Here is an 18,470-nt window from a genome sequence, read left to right as displayed (position 1 = left end):
CATTTTTCCAGTTTTTGACAACCAGAAACTGGAGAATTAACTTGCAGACTACTGCATGAAGTGTTTTGCACATACCACTGGGTGTGGTATGGCGTGATTTAGCAATGAAATATAGGTGCAACACATGGGACCGTGCTGGAATCCTGCTGTAACACTTTGGGGAGACTGGAGACAGGTTAGTTCACACTGGTTGGGAGCAGCAGCATGAATCCTGCTTAAAGGGGCAGAACTTGAGCACAACCCAACATCCCAACATACCCTTGTCCAAGCTTCTCCATGAAGCTCCAAAATCACTCCAGAGCAAACTACAGAGGAAACATACACATGAGTAAACATAGATAATTGGACAGCTAAGATTTTGTGTATCCTGTTGGATGCAAGCTCACATTACAGTAGAGATACAACCAAAATCAAGTGGTCCCATATTTCATCACGATCTGTTTAAGAAAGCCAAGTTCCTGACAGGCTCTGAATTACTGTGCCACAGCTAGACATCCAACTTGTGAGATGCTACAATGCCTGATGTGGACAATTTCAGTAAAGCCTCCAACAGAGCAAGACATGCACCACACTTAAGCCAGTAGCAGAGACAGTGAGCATCTTTCAAATACTAAAATTTATTTTCAACTCACTTGCTCTTCCTGCTGGGGAACTCTGGAGAGCTGGGACTGGATGATCCATCAGACTTCAGGTCAAAGAAAGCTCCTGGACTGTCCAACACCCTTTGTATCCTCTCTGTGGTGTCTCTGCTGGGAGAAAAAAGAAACCAGCTATACCCCAGGGCCAGAGTTAACTACCATTTAGTCTAACACTCCCTTACAAGACACAGTAGAAAGCTGTATCTCCTGTATACATGTAAAAGGGAAGCAAACACAATTGTGCTAAAAAGGGCACACTCCTTAGATGTGACATGTGACATCTGGAATTGGCCAACTTTAAGCTCCTTTTGAATTGATATAAAGGCCTGAATTAATTTCAGTATTCACCTTTAATTTTTTAACTTTTTCCTCTATCCTCCCCATTCCACTGGTATCAAGAAGCTACAGGATTTAATAGAGAGCGTAAATATGATGGTTACAAAAGTGTCACTGCTACTAGAACTTGTCAAGTTACCTCTGAAGAAGGTTGTCTGTGTGAGTAACTGAAATGAGAGGTACATTTAATTAAAGAAAGGAAAACTAAGGGATTTTGGGAGATTTCTTAGGGCTTCAGTGATGGAGTTCGTCACAAAGTTCTTCCTCTGCTTTCTTCGTCAGTTGACCCTACCTGTGCCCCTAATATCACAGTTTCTGACATCCTCACTTATGCTGATACAATTGTTTGTGAGACTGGAAATTGCCCTGACAAAAAGTAACTCTAAAATTAAAACAACCCTGAAACTCCGACAACAAACTAACAAGCGGGATGGACCACGTCAGCTCTGTCAACAAAGCCTGCATGTCATTAAATTACAGCTTCAGGGTGAAGTCACACATGACACTTTGAGCTCACTGTTCCCAGAAAGAGAGCATGCTCCAGCCTCCTTCATTCTTGCTGAGTGCACTTTCCACCAGTCCTGGTACCCATCAGACTTCTCCACGAGCCAGTTCATGGCAGAACCTGGCAGACAATTAATCCAGTGAAAGAAAGTTGATACTTTTTCTATTTGATTAATGGGCTGAATCAGTTCCATGAAAGGCCCACTAGGGATCTGAGCAATCATCACAAGGAATAATCAGGATTTGGTAGATGAAAAGGACATTGGGGAAGTATCACATCTGCTTTCAATAACAACGAACTGTTACAGCAGTTGCTAGTGAAACTGCACCTTCAAGAATGACCTAAAAAGCCTTTCAGAAAATACAGACTAAGGGTCCCTGTTCCTCACATCTAAGTTTACAAGCAAGTAAAAGGAAGCTAAATAAGCCAATTAGTTCATCAGATCCCTCCAAGCAAAGAGCAGGGAAAAAAAAAAAGAAAATAAATCCAGGGGTTTTCCCTGTAGTAAGAAAGTTTTACAGATCCTTCAAGGGGATAGAAACGGTTGTTATACACAAAATAATGGATTGAAGGACACAGCTGCCTAAGGTACAGAAGTATTTAAATAGTGAGAAGCTGTGGCTACTGTAATAGCTTAGACTGTTACAGGGCAGTTGCCCCTGAAGATTTAATTTTTCTTAAATGAAGTTCTATTTTTATTCAGATTAGGTCATAGGCACCTCATTAAGAAAGAAGGGAAAATGCAGTAATTTCCTCCTAAAATAACTAGTTTCCACTTTAGAGATTACTTTCCCCCTTTTGCACCCAGTCTCTAAGCTGTTTCCTGGAATTCTTGCAACTGGGAAAACTGCATATTAGATGCAGAGCATTCATGTGACTTTTGAGACTCTGTATAATCTTAAAAAGATGTCTCAGCTAGAGCTGAGAGAAATTTATAATTTAACTAAATAATCTCTCGTGACCAGTAGACAACTTTTGAATGGCTATAATTCTGTCATATATGCCAAATCACTCCTTGAATCAGCATATTATCCATTAATTATAATTATTTCTCAGATGATCTAACTTAAACACTAGTCATTTGGACTAAAAGCTTTTTTAAATAAATCCTTTAAGTTACCAGAAGTTTTGCCTATTTGAATATTTTAACATGAATACAAACAAGCAAGCCCTTCCCAAATACCAGCCTTTCAGCTGACTTGCTTCTAAAGTGGTGAGTGAAGGACAGGAAACTCTAGAGTCCTGGATCATACTGCACAATATTTAAGAGTGATCTTATAATGTTCCTCCACCCATTTCCTCCATTCTTACTCAAATATTGATTCTCTCCTATTCCAAATGCCCTCTTTTAATTTTGTCTGTTTCTGTTATTTGTCCATTTCTCCATCAGTTGATAATCAGTCCCTTTTCTTCCCATTCCAACAATTTCCATTTTAGTTCTCATTCCTGATGGTTCCCCTTCTGCCTATATATGCCTTTATATGTTCTTTTTCCCATCTCCTCTTGGTTTTTTTACCCTCTTTGTCTTATCTCCCCACAGCTCATACCTCTTTTCCTCCTGTATGTTTTCAATGCCAATGGCACTACTCCGTCGCCCATGGAAGCGGCTGGCTCGAGTACGTGATGGGCTCCTACCAGGCAAGGCAAAAGACTAGAAAAAAGGAAAGCATGACAGAAAGGAGAGGAACAAGACAGGAAAAACTGTGGAAAGCTGAAAGCATAGGAGAAGAGTTTGCAACATGGATCCAGATCCTCTCCTTTACTGCAATACAAGAGCTCAGCTCCACCTGTGCAAGGAGTACTTTCTGTCAGCAAGCAAGAGCAGCCAGGGCTTATAAAAGGTGGTGGGAGAAAGGAACAGAGTTACAAAGACACAAAGGCAGAACATAGGTTTGGGAAGGGAGGTATCCTATATGGTGAGAGGAGAGGCAGAACCAGAAAGACAAAGAAAACCAAAAGTTAAAGGAGCAAAGGAGGCAGCAAACCCAAGTCATTAGTACGCTGTGACTTCGTTGTATTGACATAAAGAATGCATACAACCAAGTAAACTGTCACCAAGAAATCTTCACACTGAAGGGCACCTTCTTGGCTTACTCAGAGATGGGTTTTTTTGTAGTTTGCCTGTATTGACATCACTAGTGCAGAGACCACAACCAGCTGGATGCACTTTGGCCAAGGTAACCATATTTTCAGTATCAGAAACACGGATCCTTTTCTGGAAAGATTTGTGATAGATTTTTAATTCATTGGTCACATATATTTAGTATCCCTATCAAAGAAAGGCTTTGATAGTGACTAGAAATATTCATTCTTTTTCTCACCCCAAACTTTATTAATTCTGCTGTTTGTTCCCAACATGCAAATTCTATTTACAGCAAAACAGCACCTTGAATATATTGTGCACCTGTTTATATTACAGAAAATAGTCTGATTGGTGAAATCAAAGAAAATTAAACAGTTCTACTCTCCTTATGTTCTCAGGTCTTGCCATATGACAATACAGTACCATTCCAGCCAAACCACAGTGCGTGCATTTTTTAACACATGGCACCGTAAAGGATCTAATCCAGGATATCAGAGATAGATGTCTGATGTAGAGTCATGGCTGGCTTTCTTCTCCCAGTCTGCATCAATCTCAGCTCTAGTTTACACATGAACTGGGGCTAGAGATGGGCACAGACAAAACAGACTCCAACGCATGCTGTCACCACTTGTGAAATGGGATGATACAAGAAAAAGATTCACAGTGGGACAAAAGGACAAACTAATAGGGAAAGGAAATGTATGAGTGGTTACAAAGGTATGCCGGGTTCTCTTCTTACAGCCCACCCGAATACCTTACCGCAGCAATGGCCTTAGGGCCCTCGGCGACACTCTGGCTGAGGGCAAGGCCAGCTGTAGCTGGGCGGCTGGGCAGGGTGGCTGGCTGCTGCTTTCTCATGGATATCCCCATGGTATCCAGGCTCTGGCTGCGGCCTCTGATCACCCGCTGAACAGGAGGGAGGCAGGGAAACAGACAAACACAGATATACACATATAGACATGCACACGGTAGGGTAGTGTGAGAAGCACCACAGACTGAGTGGGAAGTTATGACAGACTGACACCAGAACCACACAGATCCTAACTCCTAGAAGGCAGCACCTTAGATTGGTCCTAGCTGATTCATGGATTCAAATATGTTCTCTAGTTTCACTTCCCTTCTCCTATTGCAATAAATAGAGGTTTCCTACAAGTATCCCAGCACACTGGATTAAACAGCATCACCTGGAGCAGTCCTATCCAGTACAGGTTATAAAACACAAAATCAAACTCCTGTTCAAGGCTGTAAGGTTCAGTCTCATATGAACTTGAATTCTGGTTTCAATGGGAAAGCAGACATATCAAAATCTGCAGCAATTTAAAAAAGCCATTTTCTGACTTAACTCAGCCTTTTACAAATGTCATCTGTGTACATGATGTGCAAATCCCAGCATCTGCCAGAAGTCATAAAAGGACATTTTGGGAGAATTAGTGTAAGACATGAATGGGTTAAAATTCATGGTTAGCAGCAAAAGCAGTTTGTATGTTAAAAAAAAAACCTCACCAAAGCATCCCAGACCTGACCAAAGCTACGGACACAGCTACCAAACCTATTTGTGAACAGGTTAGTTTCACAGACCTTAATAACTCTAATTGACCCACCATATAAAGCCATAAAGTCATCTGAAGAAATGCTATTTATAACACATCTCTCTTTCCAGAGAGATAACTTATTATATAAAAGAAGTGGCAAGAGACTTCCCACGTTAAGTGGGAAAGGGCAAGTAGGTATAGAATAGGAAAGCAATAAAGATTCTCTCTGTATAACCAGTTCAAAACTCAGTATGCCCATTCATACAAAATCTTTGCTTTCTCATATACATTATCTTTATCACTTCTAAAAGAAAGTTCTGTCACCTCATTTATTTAAAAAAATCAACAATAAAAACCCCCTAACATGCCTCTACACTGAAAAAGGTAAATTAACTTTGGCTTTTAGAGCGTAAGTAAAGTATCACAGTTTTTCTAGACAGTACACTCAGAGATAAGTTAGATACTTTTGCAGTAGCTTCTGCAATTCTTTCCGTTATAATGAAAATTAATTGAAAGAGATCTGCTGTAGGAACTGAAAGCACCTTGCTCCTAGCTATTACAACTCCTCTTGCAAACACTGACTTCTTCTTCTGTAAGTCATGGATTAAAACCACATCTGACACTTGACACCAGCACGAAGCATAAAGAGTTTGGCTTCTAAGGGCCAGTATGGAATTCTAGACCACACTGTAGGTTTGTAGAAAGGCTCACCTTGAAGTTCTCGAGGAAGCCCCCACTGCCATTCTCTATCTTGTCATCCTCCCCTACAGGTAATCCCATCATGCTGCGACTGCGAAGCTGCAGCTCCTCAAAAAGGCTCTCCAAGAGGGCACTCCGTGTTCTTTCCTGCATCAACATTGGGAATCAGAACAGCTTTTATTTGGAGTGGAGAGATTTTTTTTCCTGTTTTTTCAATGTCTCACATCCTTCTTAAAAAAAACCCCAACAAACAAACAAAAAACCCCAAAAGGCCAACAATGACAACAACAAAACCCCATGAAAATCACTTTAAACAGTATGAAGTGGTTTTAACTGCATAGTTACAGACTATACTGCAGGAACACCCAGCCCCATCAAACTTTGTCTAAAGCAAGTCATAAAGGACACTTCTTTACAGCTGATGAAACAGAGACTTTTTTTTCTAGGTCAGGCAACAGCAGAGCGTGGAACAGAATTTTGGTACCTTAAACCAAAAATCAGTGATATCAGCATGCATCCTGTAGCATACTACTGAATTTCAGCTAATACAGAATTTCTTCCAAAAAAATATATGCATCATATTCCCATCCTTACTTGAGGATTAGATCTTTATATTAAAGTGTACCTGTTCATATTCTATCACACCTGCTAAGAAATATGAAGGAAATATCCCGTAACTGAGTAAAAAATCACATTTCATCTTCCTTTCTTAAGCAACACAAAACTGGAAGTCAGAAATTTTACTTTATTTTCTTTATCTGACAATAATATATTTATTATATATATATATAATTATTATTTTTAATTGAAGCAGCCAGGTAACAGACCCACCTCTAATTTAGCAAATTTCTCAGCTCGATAGCAGCTGTACTCGGCGTTGATGAGCTTGACCAGAAGGAATTCACGAAACTCTGCACTCTACAAGACAAGATGAAGACTAGACTAAACTGGAGATGAAAACACTAGTAAAAATATCACATTATAAAAGCTCAGCTTACTACTCTTTGGACCTCCAAAGTGCTCTAGCCAGACTGACAATACCAACTCAGAACATAAGTTGTGTGCACCACGTCCCCTGCCAACTAACACTGGACCAGAGAAACAGAAACAAACCTTTTTAAATATGGCTGGATTTGGCAGTGGTGGTCCAAAGAAGGGGACATCATCTCGGGCTGTGACTGAAACCTGAAATAATAGAAGGGGGAAAAAATGAGTATCAGAACACAAGTGAGACCATCAAACTACTATGATAGATCTGATTCCTCCTAAATAATTTACTTATAAAAAAGAGATGTAATATAGTGTCCTGTGCATCCCTCTGTTCCTGAACTCAGTGGATGGATGTGCTCATTTATCTCTCAGAAACTCAGCCAGCTAGATGTGCACACAGTAAGAGCAATGAAAAAAGCTGAACTGATTGCTTTTTTAAAATAATAACTAGTATAACCAGTATATTTAGGAACAAAAAATGCTCCTATTCAGCCTGCAAGATTAACCTCCACTAAAGAACTTCTGTCAGTGTGGTTGTACTCACCTATTTTTTTTTTTACAGAGAATCTTTGGTGGAGATATGCTGCACACTGAGGGGAGTATCGCAGTGCCACTGCCTCTGGGAGTCACAGGTGGTAAACATGCAAATGCATTTCCCAGAAAGAGATAGGTTTCATTTGTTTTATTTTTAGCATGCTCCTACCTGACATACCAATGTCTAAAGAAGTAACTGAAATGCAGTCCAGTTTTTACACAGTCACTTGTTTCTTCACAGCTCTTACCCATAATTATATGTAGCTATCTTACAAAATACATACAGTACTTCACAATATTTCACAGGGTTTTTGTTGTCATGTTTCAGATGAAACAAGACCATTATTTGTCCTTTCATACAAGAGGGAAAAATGTCATAACAACCACAACTGCCTCAAAACAACAGTAAATGTCACAGAGCCATTAAGAGGTGTGAGTTTAATGAGAGGAAGAAGGAAATGGACTCTTGATTTAATTCCGTTTTCTCACATTTTAGGCCACCTCCCCGAATTTCAAAGCCTCCATCTCTCTCCTAATAGATATCTACCGGTTAAAATTCTGCTTTGCATTTTCAGTTTTTTGACTGCAAAAATTGATTCTGTGAAATAAATTCCATTAATATTCCAATTTAACAGGAGGCACTAAAGCTTAAGTAAATGGAACAAGGGATGGCAAAGAAATCTTTCAAATGGCAGTCTTTTGTGTACCACAATGTTCTCAAGGCAGCATCAGTTAAAGTCCCTTTAGAAAAGCCTTTACAGAAAACTCTGCATTGGCTCTAGGGTGATTACTGGGATGGATTTCTTCTTCATGGAATGAAGCAGCCCTATTACACTAACAAAAAAAAAATGGTACTGCAGACAGGCAAAGATGAAAACAATGGCAGGAAGACACACAACAAATAGCAAGCTTTTCCAGCTCTTTCCTTGTCATTAAAAAGTCCAGTGAATTTTGGTGCCCTACAAAACAGAGAGCAGGATGAGAGCTGGAGCTCCATGGTCTGGTCAACACAGGGTTTTCACTACAAACCAGCTGCCCAAAGCATAGGGAACAAGCGAAGGTGGTTGCTCCACCACCAACATGCTCTTGGTGGAAGAGGAGGTGGGGATACTGTCCTAATTTTGATATTCTTGGTGTTCTGTAGACTTCCAAGGCATAAGGACTCATCATCACCACATCAAAATCACTACATAATACAACACATGGCACTTGGGATTAAAATGTTTCTACAATTGAAAATCCATCACAAATCCAAGTTTCTTTATATTTTCTGCTCTCTCAGCATCACTGAAAGTTGAACATAAAGTTATACAGATATCCATACAGACTCATGTCAGAGAGAGGATGAGCTGCGTCCAAAAGCCACAGATAATTAATCTGGGCTCTACAGGGCTTTTTCTGCTGGAAGGCCCTAACAGGTAACACATCCCTGCCAGATGGGCATCAGTTCTGGAATCCCCAGAAGCAGGTATAGCTGGCTTGGATTCTATCTGACCTGCAGCCTCAGCAGTGCAAGCTGCAAGCACTGTGCTGTGCAGCACAGGCAGTGCATACAATGTAAGCAAGACAATCCCCAAAATACGATCAACTGTGGCTCGTGCTCTGCCATGCAAACAAAATTTTTTATCTGAATCCTTTCTGCTTCAATTCCCAAGCTTTAAGCTTCAGAAATTAGTCGCTACTTAGAAAATCATACAACTTAACTCAGCTTTCAGGTGTAGATACTCAAGAAATCAGGATGACATCTGGCTGAAACTGTACCTCTCCCAAAGGCCCAAGAACCTATTTCCACATCAAGGATCAAAATCAGTACAGGTTAATCTATTGATCCTGGTTACCTTGTAGAGAGTGTCCCCAGTGGTGCTATGAGTGAGCTGAACTACCACATAAGCGTGTAGGAAATTAGAAGCAATCATATCAGGGACAAAAGGTGTGCTTTCATCCTGGAAAATGATGGCTACAATATCATTCCCAATGTGACGCTTCCGCTGAAGCTGGAGAGGAAAGAAATAATGAAGAGAGAAGGCGGGTGAAAAAGAGCAGAACAGTATGATGGGACCTCAAACAACAGTCTGCCTAACATCTCACACCCATCTGTTCGCCAAACCCCTCATCACTACATTTGCCATTACTCCAGCCATAATTCCCAACATTATACAGTCAACCATTGTCCCCTCTATGCAGTCCTTCTTCAAATACCCCTCCTCTCCCAGACACACTGTTGTAATGTTTACTGCCCCTCCTGATACCTGCTGGGAATCTCCCTCTGTGAAGGGCAGCTTTGTGGACACATGAAACATGATCTCCTTCCCCCGGAAATTTGTATAGACTGACTCAGTGCCTGTTTGACCTCTGGTAACATCCAAGCCTCCCCGGAACCTGAGCAAATCCACACCACGCCATAGGTCAGGCAGTAGAGGAATGAGAGAGCAGAGAGAAGACAGACAGTATCAGCAACAGTACTACATCAGGACTGTCAAAGGTAATTTTTAGGTAATCAGTGATAGTGAGGCACCAAGTCTCCCCCAACCCAATGCAATGACTGAAGCTGCACTATGTTTGTGCTGGTGAACATACCAGCTTGTTAAAGCTATGAAGTTAAACCAGGGATCCTCAAAGTAGCTACCTTCTTTGGCATTCTTCTGAGAAACACATTCCATACTAGTACATTCATGTAGTTAGAACTACAGAAGGGATGGGATGCCTCACAGAAAGAGCCAGAAACAATACTGCCCCATACCACTATGAAACAAACTTGTATTTGCACTGCCAAGTAGAATTATTCTTTACTGATGCTGCGTGTCAGATTGAGATACCACGAGATCTTTAAATCAAAATACCAGCAGAGACCTAAGCTCCAACTAGTTCCCAGACATGATGGTTGACAAAAGCATTCAGGGATTCTTCACCTGCACTGGGATTCAGAAGACACAGCACTTCTCTGGAAGCTGGGCTGTAACAGAGTCACAGCCTCTGAACACATGATGTTCCCTAAGTTAATCTGGCTTTCCAGCTGCCCTGTGTACGCACCCACGGAAATCCTGCAGCTGAATCTTGTCACCAAGGAAATCCAGGAACTCCAGGAAACCCTGACTCTCTACTGTGTTACTGAAGACTTCTTCTTCAGTTGTCTACAGAAGGAAAGCAGAACTAGTAAGAAGCACAAGGAGTACAAAGCACAGGCAGTAATTTCTATAGACAGTTCAACCAACAAGGTTGAACTGCTTGAATACATTTCTGATCTGAGCCCCCCATGGTGCTGGGGTCCTGTGCCTCAGCCCCAAGCTGCCATGAGAGTTAGAGTTAGGGTTCAGAGATCCACAAAGCCTATACTGCCAGAGAAATTGTGGGTGGAAGAGGCATGCCAAGGGAACCATGGCACTGCACAAACACTGCTGCCTCCATGCCACTGCTTCTGGACAGTGCAGACCTTGCTATTACATCCTTTAAGCTAAGAAAACTGACTCTTTTCATTTTGCCCCAAGTACCATGGGATCTGATGGGTCTTACCTGTCCAGGTTTTTGGTAGATGACCCCAAATTTGAAGTTATTGCTTATGACATGTTCATCAAATGCAACAATAAGCTGTGAGGCCTGAGGTAATAAAAACAGAAATTGTCAACTGGATGTCATTAGCCAGACCTTGATGGAAAGTGATATACAGACATATCAGAATACTGTACCTTGGGATACAGGACAGGAAAGAAGCGTTCAACATTCACATCCTCACACAGTAGCTGTTGAGTGAGAGAGACAGGGAAATAAAAGTGTGATTATCATGTGCCCTGGCTTGTTGCAGGCATGACAGCGTAGGCACTGTATATAATTATCTGAGCCCCTTCAGGCAAAAAATCTGAGGTAAAATTAGAAGACAAAGAAAAGAAGGCAAATGGAAGGGTAAAAGGGAACTATATAACAGTTCTGCTGGTGAATAGTAGAAAAAGAGGGAAATGAGAGGACAGAGGTGAAAATAACTTGAAGAATGAGGCCTTAAGACAAATAGGCAAGCATGAATCTCACCTTGGCCATCTGAACAGCATTGGGAAACTCATTCAGACAGGAAATGGGAATTAGATCATGTTTGGTGCCAGTACGAGTCCTGACATAGAACAAAAAAGGCATTAGAGACTGATGGCTGAAGGGAGACACAAGAAACACTGGATCTTTAAAGAAACAGTAGCCATTCCTTCAGAGTATTGTTAAAGCAGTTAATTCCAGAGGGTTAATTTCAACTATGGTGCATAGAATCACTGGAAAAGCAAGGTATTTTCACTTCTCACTGTTCATCACTTGTTGTGGTGAGCGGAGGACACAAAGCAGGAGCCCTTGGTGTCTCTGCTCCTTTGCACGCTTGTCTGCCTTGATGAAGAATTTTGCTTCCCCTCCACACCATTTTCATTCACAGAAATCTAAATGTCAAAATATAATTCACAGACACAGAATAATAAGGGCTTCCCATAATCAGTGAGGGCTTGAAAGATTGTTAAAAGGTCTGTTAGGAACAGCCTAGGAAAGCAGATCTATGCAAAGTAAAGGAGGTAGCAAAGTAAAGGTGTAGCATTGTTCCAGAAAGCTGACAGAGGAAAGCCGCCTTCCTCTTTGTATGTGTATTTAAGGAGAGATATCTTTCTAAGGAAGAAGAAATATTGTGCTGTCAAAAGCCTCTTCAAACCATTATAAACAAGCTATTGGGCAAAAAAGTACTGCATACAATAAAATATCTTAATAGAGGAATAACTACCCTTTTGTTCTTCCCTGGTCTCTTCCACATAGGAAGATAAACATTCCCAGGCACAGCTCACAAACAAAAGGCTCACAAAACAGCTCACAAACAGGCTCTCTGTTTATTCCCAGATTATTGCTGGCAGTCTGAAGCATTCTCTGGAGACAGTGGAAGAAACTCATCAGTGATTTTCTTGTAGCTAATTCCTATGTAATCATATTTTTCCCCCTCAGTCCTGGATAAATCCTTGTCAGTGGCAACTGTACATCACTTGGTTCCAGTAGCATTGCCTACTGGGAGTGCACTCAGCCCATAGTGTGGTAAAAAGTTTCTCTGCAGTGGCCTCTCACCTACACAAGATCCTTCTCTGTTCTTCTTGTAGTTCATTCAGCAGCTCTCTCTTCATAACATAATGTCTCTCTCCATAACCCTCTCTAAGGATTATGGCTTCATAGACTGCCCTGGGAATCTAGGGAATGTTCTAGATCACCTTCAAATGAGCCTTAGTCTCAAGAACAGAGCCTGGGCTAGGCTGTCCTCCATTAGGGAATCCATATTCTCCTAGAGAGTGCTCACATGTCTCTAAGTAGACAGAATAAACAGAAAAACTTTCTATTTGAGAAAGGAACAGGTGCTTTCCACACAGGTACTAGGAAGATGCACCTGTAAGCACCACACCATCTTCTTTAAGGAAACTGCTGAGAGCAACTCAAGAGCAGAAGGCAAGAAAAAAAGGCTCAAAGGTTTTTTTGCAGTTTCTTTTCTCTCCAGAAGAAAGATACAAAATTCACACCCACATATGTGCAGAGGGAGCGCAAGGTAAGACAAGAGACAAAACACAGTAGCATACATTTCAATAACAGGCACTGTTACCTCAGCAACAGGCGTAGATTTTCCTGTTTCTCAATCTGTTCATACTTCACAGAAAGTACTAGGTAGCCCAAGGACATGTCACTAGAGTAAAAGTTCTGGTGCTCCTGCAAACAGGAAACCAAAATGCATTATCCCCAACACGCTTCCTGGAGAAGCTTTCCAAGTTGGTTTTTTTTTTGCATACAACCTGTCACTCAAGATTAACTAATTTTTAATTTAACTAGGAGTAGCATGCTTCCAGATGTATGCATGTTGTCTTCCAGCCTACTTGATCATCAGTGCCTGAGCTTATCAGCCAAAGTACATCCCATCAGTTCAGTTCCTCCTCACCTGTCCAACATCACAAGGGCTCCTGAGAAGGAATAGTATCAGAACATTCAGTAACACGTTTTGAAGAAATTGAGTTTTTTGTAAATAAAATTGTATCCTTCATGGACTTTCCCTGTATCCATTCAGGTTCTGCTTGACTAAGCAGTGTCTTCCAGACATTCAACTGGATGTGGTTGTGGGAATTTTCTATCTAAAGAGCAACAGCAGGGTTATGGTAAATGGCTGAACTCCAAGAGTGCTCACATGTCAGGAAGAATACAGTCAGTAAGCAAAGAGGTTTTGCAGATGAAGACTGTTCTCAGCAATGCCACTAACACTGCCCAACTTTAGTGGAGTGTGCCTGGAACAGTCATGCAGTCAAACAATGAAAGATACTGCAAACATTTTCACAGTCTCTATATGTAAGTGGCTGTGGCCATACATTTCTCCTGGGTATACAGCCATGTTCCAGTGGCCTAGGTATAGCAATGTATATTTTGTATTGCTATATCATATCTATTGTTATATAATCTCTAACCTCAAAAGGTGAAAGCCTTTTGACACAGGATGTGAATGGAAACCTTCAGCACAAGGAAAATACTATTTAGGTGAAATTGTGCAGAAATGCCTTGATCACTCCCATCATCCTAGTGGAAAAGCATCCTCATGCATGACAGAGAAATGGGACAGCAAGCTGTGTTCAGCTGCACAGCCAAAACTGGCACAACTTGGAATATGATCTGTGAAAGGAATACTCCAGGCACAATAAATTAGTGAAGAATTCAGTGGGAGTAAAGTGTAATTTGATAAAAAATTGTTGCTAGTCTGTCAGTACCTCAGTCTTTTGCCTAGAATATATAGAATATATATATGCCTAGAAGGTCTGCTGCGGCTCTGATGGGTTGCAACCTCTCTCAAAACACTGGTAAGATTGTCTTTTGCCATCTACATCTTTTATATAAGTCATAGTTCTGACTCACTGTCAGAAATAAAGACACATCTAGTGAAATACTCTGATATCTGTGTGGACACAGCCAACTTGAACCTAACAGACATAAACCAATCCTCTCTTTGAAACAAAAAATAGGAATAAGTAAGACTACAGTCACTACCCTAAAACAAAATATGAAGATGTAGCTGTCTAACTTTTTAAAGTATTAAAGATGTCATTGTCCTCACCTCCTCTTTGAGACAGAAAACACCCAACACTCAGAACTGCCCGGAAACTGGGCAAAAGGTTCCATGACTGATCAAACAAGGCAGTCTGAAAAAGGTAAGGTCTAAGAGCAGCCAAGAGGCAAACAGAATAATATGGCCTCTAGCTGCAGTGTTCAAGTCACAGAAGTCCAGTGTGATCTGTCACACTGGTCAGTGACAGTACATGGGAAAAAAAGCTGAAATCAAAGGAAGCCACAAAGGACAGTTAATTCCTCCTGACCATGAGTTTCAGGACACTAATGGATTTTTGGGGTATGAATAAGAATCAGGTGCAGTAAGTCACTGTGACCAAGGGCAGAAAGACAGAGTAGCTGAGGAACTGACAGATTCAAGGAGCAAAGCAAGACCATGTTCCATGGTCAGTTGAAGTCTAGAATCAAAGTCCTTAAACCAAAGAATTCCAATGCCAGGCTGGATGGCCAAGACAGGCTGTTAACGAAAAAGATGGCATAATGCCAACAAAAATCAGAACTAGAAGGCAAAGCAAGGAGGAGCAGCCAAAGCCTGAGGTTAGCTGTGGCTAAAAGTAACACTGAGTTGCAAAGACCAGAAATGAAGATGCCTTTTGATGAGACTTCTAAGCCAGACCCCAGCAGATCCGATACAGGGGGATCTCAACTGCTTTGGAGACTGGGCTATCAGCTCTGCAGCTGACATAGGTAGGCAGAGCTGCACAAATGGGTGCAATCCTCACAGGGGAATGGGTATCAGAATTAGTGGAGATCTTAAAACAACTGAATTTTTGTAAAAGCCACTCTGACTATGTAGCTTGATCCTGAATGTAAGCCTGAGATTTAAACTGAGATCTGAGCAATTGTATGTATGAATAAACCTATAATTTACTCCTTATGATTTTCTTTCTCTGTAAAAACACATAGGCAACATACATCAGACTCATATTCCTTCAGTGGACAGCAGCCTTTATTGTTAGCTGTCCTGAATGAGGACAGGATGAAACATCAAAAGGCTTTGCAGTTGATACTGAAAATTGCAAGTCAATGATGACAAGATACCCTGGAGCTGAGATGACCTATGTATTAAGTACAAATTTGTTCAGCCACAGAAGCAGTTTCTGTAACATTTAATACAGTCTGAAAGGTAGTTCTGGATTTCATATAGATCTCTCTAAAAACAATTAAGTATCTTCTATGGGCCAAGGGAAACGACTAACAGAAAACACAAGGAATGCTGACAGTTTGCCTAAGAAGTTATAAAGCTACTAAGACATCTGCCATCTGCAGCAACTTTAACCAGCACAAAGAAAGGTTAGCAGGAAGGAGAAATACATGATCACATATGAATGCATAGCAAGAAAGCTTCTCCCTCAGCACTGAGAGCTTCAAGTGCTTGAGAAACTAGACCCTAAGTTTATTTGACTGGCAGTTACAATGTATACCTTTATTAAATCCTTCCCTGCTTCAGGCTACTTCTCTTCATTACAGCCTTGAAAAACAACATAGACATTGAATAATTCCTACAGTACAAGACATAAGGTTTTACAGCCTTCTTCCTAAAGGCTAAATAAATCTTACTGTGTAATTGTCATATAAAATACAGATCATGAGGCAAGGAAAAGGAACTAAGCTATGGCTTAAATGTTCTAGTACTTTTTTTGGTGGTTGTTTTATAGGGTGTTACCTTTATAGGTAAGATGTTCTGTAAAAAGTATCACAGAATTGTTCGAGTTTGAGCAATCTACATACACACATCCACAACACAGACATGCACATTAAGTTGGTAGTACCACACAATACTTTGATCTCCTGTCTTGCTTAAAGGATATTCCCTAAAGCACTGGCTATGCCTCTCCCACCGTGTGATGCTTTCAGACTCTTCAGCTAAGAACTGTTTGCTGTTATTCAAAGCATGAAAGAGACCTTTCCTGACATTGCTGAAATAACCTTCCCATGTTACCAAAAAGATACAACACAGCATCAAAATCACTGCTAACTTTGCACCGAAGAAATACTCTTCTAGTGAGTGGAAAAGCTCTGAGCTCTCTCCTTAACTAAGCTTTTAAACCATGGGGAAAGTTTTCTAGCCATGGGTGGAGCTTTCTGTGACACAAGAGTCCTGTTCACCTTGTTCTTTTCTGACACTGGCTTGCTCAAAAACGTGCATGTTTAACTGAACATGGACACACATTCATGTCAGTTAAGGCAAAGAATAAAACACCAACACCAGAAAAGGAAGAATATAGGAGAGAGCTTTTCGGTAGTACTGAGGCACTAATGGTTGGGCACTTCGCAAATGCGAAGCTCCACAATAGAGGAAGTCTGGGATCTTACTTGGAAGGAGCAATGATGATATGAGCAGGAGTATGGACAAGATGAGCCCCAGAGGTCCCTTCCAAACTCAACTGTTTTGTGATATCAGGTCAGCAGTGAATCCAACAATTGGACTGAAAAAATCATATCCAAATTTGCCTCTTGTCCTATCTGGCTCTGGAAGCCTTCAAGCACAACCCTAAATTTACCATGACAGAAAAACAATTGCAGTTGGCATACTGAAAGCTTCAGAAGGTTATAAGATAAATGTCCATTAACACAGATTGCACAGCAGATCTGTTAGTCTTGAGGGGAAGCCTCCAGGAAGGCTCCCTTTTTTTTTTTTACCTAATTATTTATAAATCATATTAATATAACTCTCCAGTGTTGTGGAACAAGATTCACTACAGAAGATCACTCTGACAAGCATAACTACTGCAGAACAGGTCCCCAGCACTGTGCAAAACACCACCTATTCCTGGTTTTGAACTTGTTCAGTAGTTGCTGAGGGAGATCACTGAATAAGATGCAGTGTGAGCATACTTGTCAAGCTTTCTTATCTCCTTATGCCATGAACCAAATCTCAGAAAAGATCATGGGTTTTTCTCACTAGTTCTTTATGGCTAATATCATTGTGATATTCAGTCTGGTAATAAGCCAATTCCCTAAACAGGCCCACCCAGATGGACCTTCATGGCTGGCCAGCAAACATTCACTTTATGAGGCCCAGCTCTGTTTCCCTATGTGTCAAACTGGAATTTTAAAATTCACAGAACATTTAGCACCAAACTTACTTAAATCAACAACTATAAACATGGCCCAGTTTCATCATATACATTCTGTAATGACCATACACTGAGGGAAATGGATTCTTCTCATTCCTACTGAGGAGCTTGCACTGTTAGTGCTGAACTCCCTGTTAAAAATAATGCCATTTCCACTTCCTATTCTATTACACTTTTGTCCACTTGTTATCCCAAGGTTGGTATCTGTATAGGAGACTCAAAAGACCTTCTTAACTAAATAAAAGCTCTTCCCGTACAAATCTTTCTCTTAATGCACAGGATGATGCACATTTCACAAGGGGACATGATCAATTGAAAACACTACAGACCATATCTTAGTATGTACCTCACTTACATCAGTTGAAGGCATCATAAGGAACTGAAATGCAGCAGCAGTGCAGACATTTTTAAGCCCACCAGAAAAAGCCTGAGAGACATTTCAGCCTTGTGGCTGGGTGGGCAAAGAAGGCTCTGAAGGTCACCCTTACCTTTCCCAGAAAATGTTTGCGGTACAGCTTGGCTGTAGGGTCACTTTCCAGTTTCACTTTACCACTCCAGGAAAAGGGTACATCAGACAGAGTTGGACTCAAGCTGGAGAGGTTGTGGCTGGTCCCTTCAATCCAGTAGCCCCCAAACTGGGGTAGGATAATGAGAGGATATGGCCACCCTTTCTGTAATACCTATTCAGAAGGATGGAAAGCATTAAAGTTGACAGGTCTGTAAGCTCAAAGGCTAGTAAGCTGAAAAACCAATCAAGTCCAAGGACATACAGAGAGGAGAAAGCAATACTAACTCACCTCATGGATGCTGGGATAAGGAATATACTCCTCTTCTGTCTGAAATCAGAATAGGCCATTAGCAAAAACGTGACATTTTTTAAAGTATTATGCTCTCATGACTGTGCAAGCTGCACCCTCAGCTTCTATTCTGCCCTAGGTCATCCTTAGAGTTTTACTTCAGGACTTAAGGTTAGACTCC

The 18,470-nt window shown here is 41.0% G+C and overlaps 1 protein-coding gene across 14 annotated transcripts in view; it reads right to left on the bottom strand.

Annotated features, from left to right (window-relative positions):
* Positions 1 to 18,470, bottom strand: part of LOC128803567 (rap1 GTPase-activating protein 1-like) — a 43,742-nt gene that overhangs the window by 10,357 nt on the left and 14,915 nt on the right. For 10 of the 14 annotated variants that reach the window (XM_053970676.1, XM_053970674.1, XM_053970667.1 and 7 more), the window contains 15 exons: positions 18,290 to 18,328; positions 17,981 to 18,172; positions 12,914 to 13,017; positions 11,338 to 11,416; positions 11,001 to 11,054; positions 10,828 to 10,911; positions 10,348 to 10,448; positions 9,567 to 9,696; positions 9,156 to 9,311; positions 6,907 to 6,978; positions 6,625 to 6,711; positions 5,806 to 5,940; positions 4,322 to 4,468; positions 3,027 to 3,130; positions 633 to 749 (listed from right to left, as the gene is read on the bottom strand). In XM_053970676.1, the coding sequence (XP_053826651.1) occupies positions 633 to 749; positions 3,027 to 3,130; positions 4,322 to 4,468; positions 5,806 to 5,940; positions 6,625 to 6,711; positions 6,907 to 6,978; positions 9,156 to 9,311; positions 9,567 to 9,696; positions 10,348 to 10,448; positions 10,828 to 10,911; positions 11,001 to 11,054; positions 11,338 to 11,416; positions 12,914 to 13,017; positions 17,981 to 18,172; positions 18,290 to 18,328 (1,601 nt within the window). Of the gene's footprint in view, positions 1 to 628; positions 750 to 3,026; positions 3,131 to 4,321; positions 4,469 to 5,805; positions 5,941 to 6,624; positions 6,712 to 6,906; positions 6,979 to 9,155; positions 9,312 to 9,566; positions 9,697 to 10,347; positions 10,449 to 10,827; positions 10,912 to 11,000; positions 11,055 to 11,337; positions 11,417 to 12,913; positions 13,018 to 17,980; positions 18,173 to 18,289; positions 18,329 to 18,470 lie in introns of those variants that run through there. The other 4 variants (XM_053970666.1, XM_053970673.1, XM_053970668.1 and 1 more) reach the window with 4 other exon arrangements.

This window comes from Vidua macroura, chromosome 2, assembly GCF_024509145.1.
Source record: "Vidua macroura isolate BioBank_ID:100142 chromosome 2, ASM2450914v1, whole genome shotgun sequence".
NCBI classification, from domain to species: domain Eukaryota; kingdom Metazoa; phylum Chordata; class Aves; order Passeriformes; family Viduidae; genus Vidua; species Vidua macroura.
Note: the sequence above shows the minus strand (reverse complement) of the source record. Positions and strands in the feature narration are given on the sequence as shown.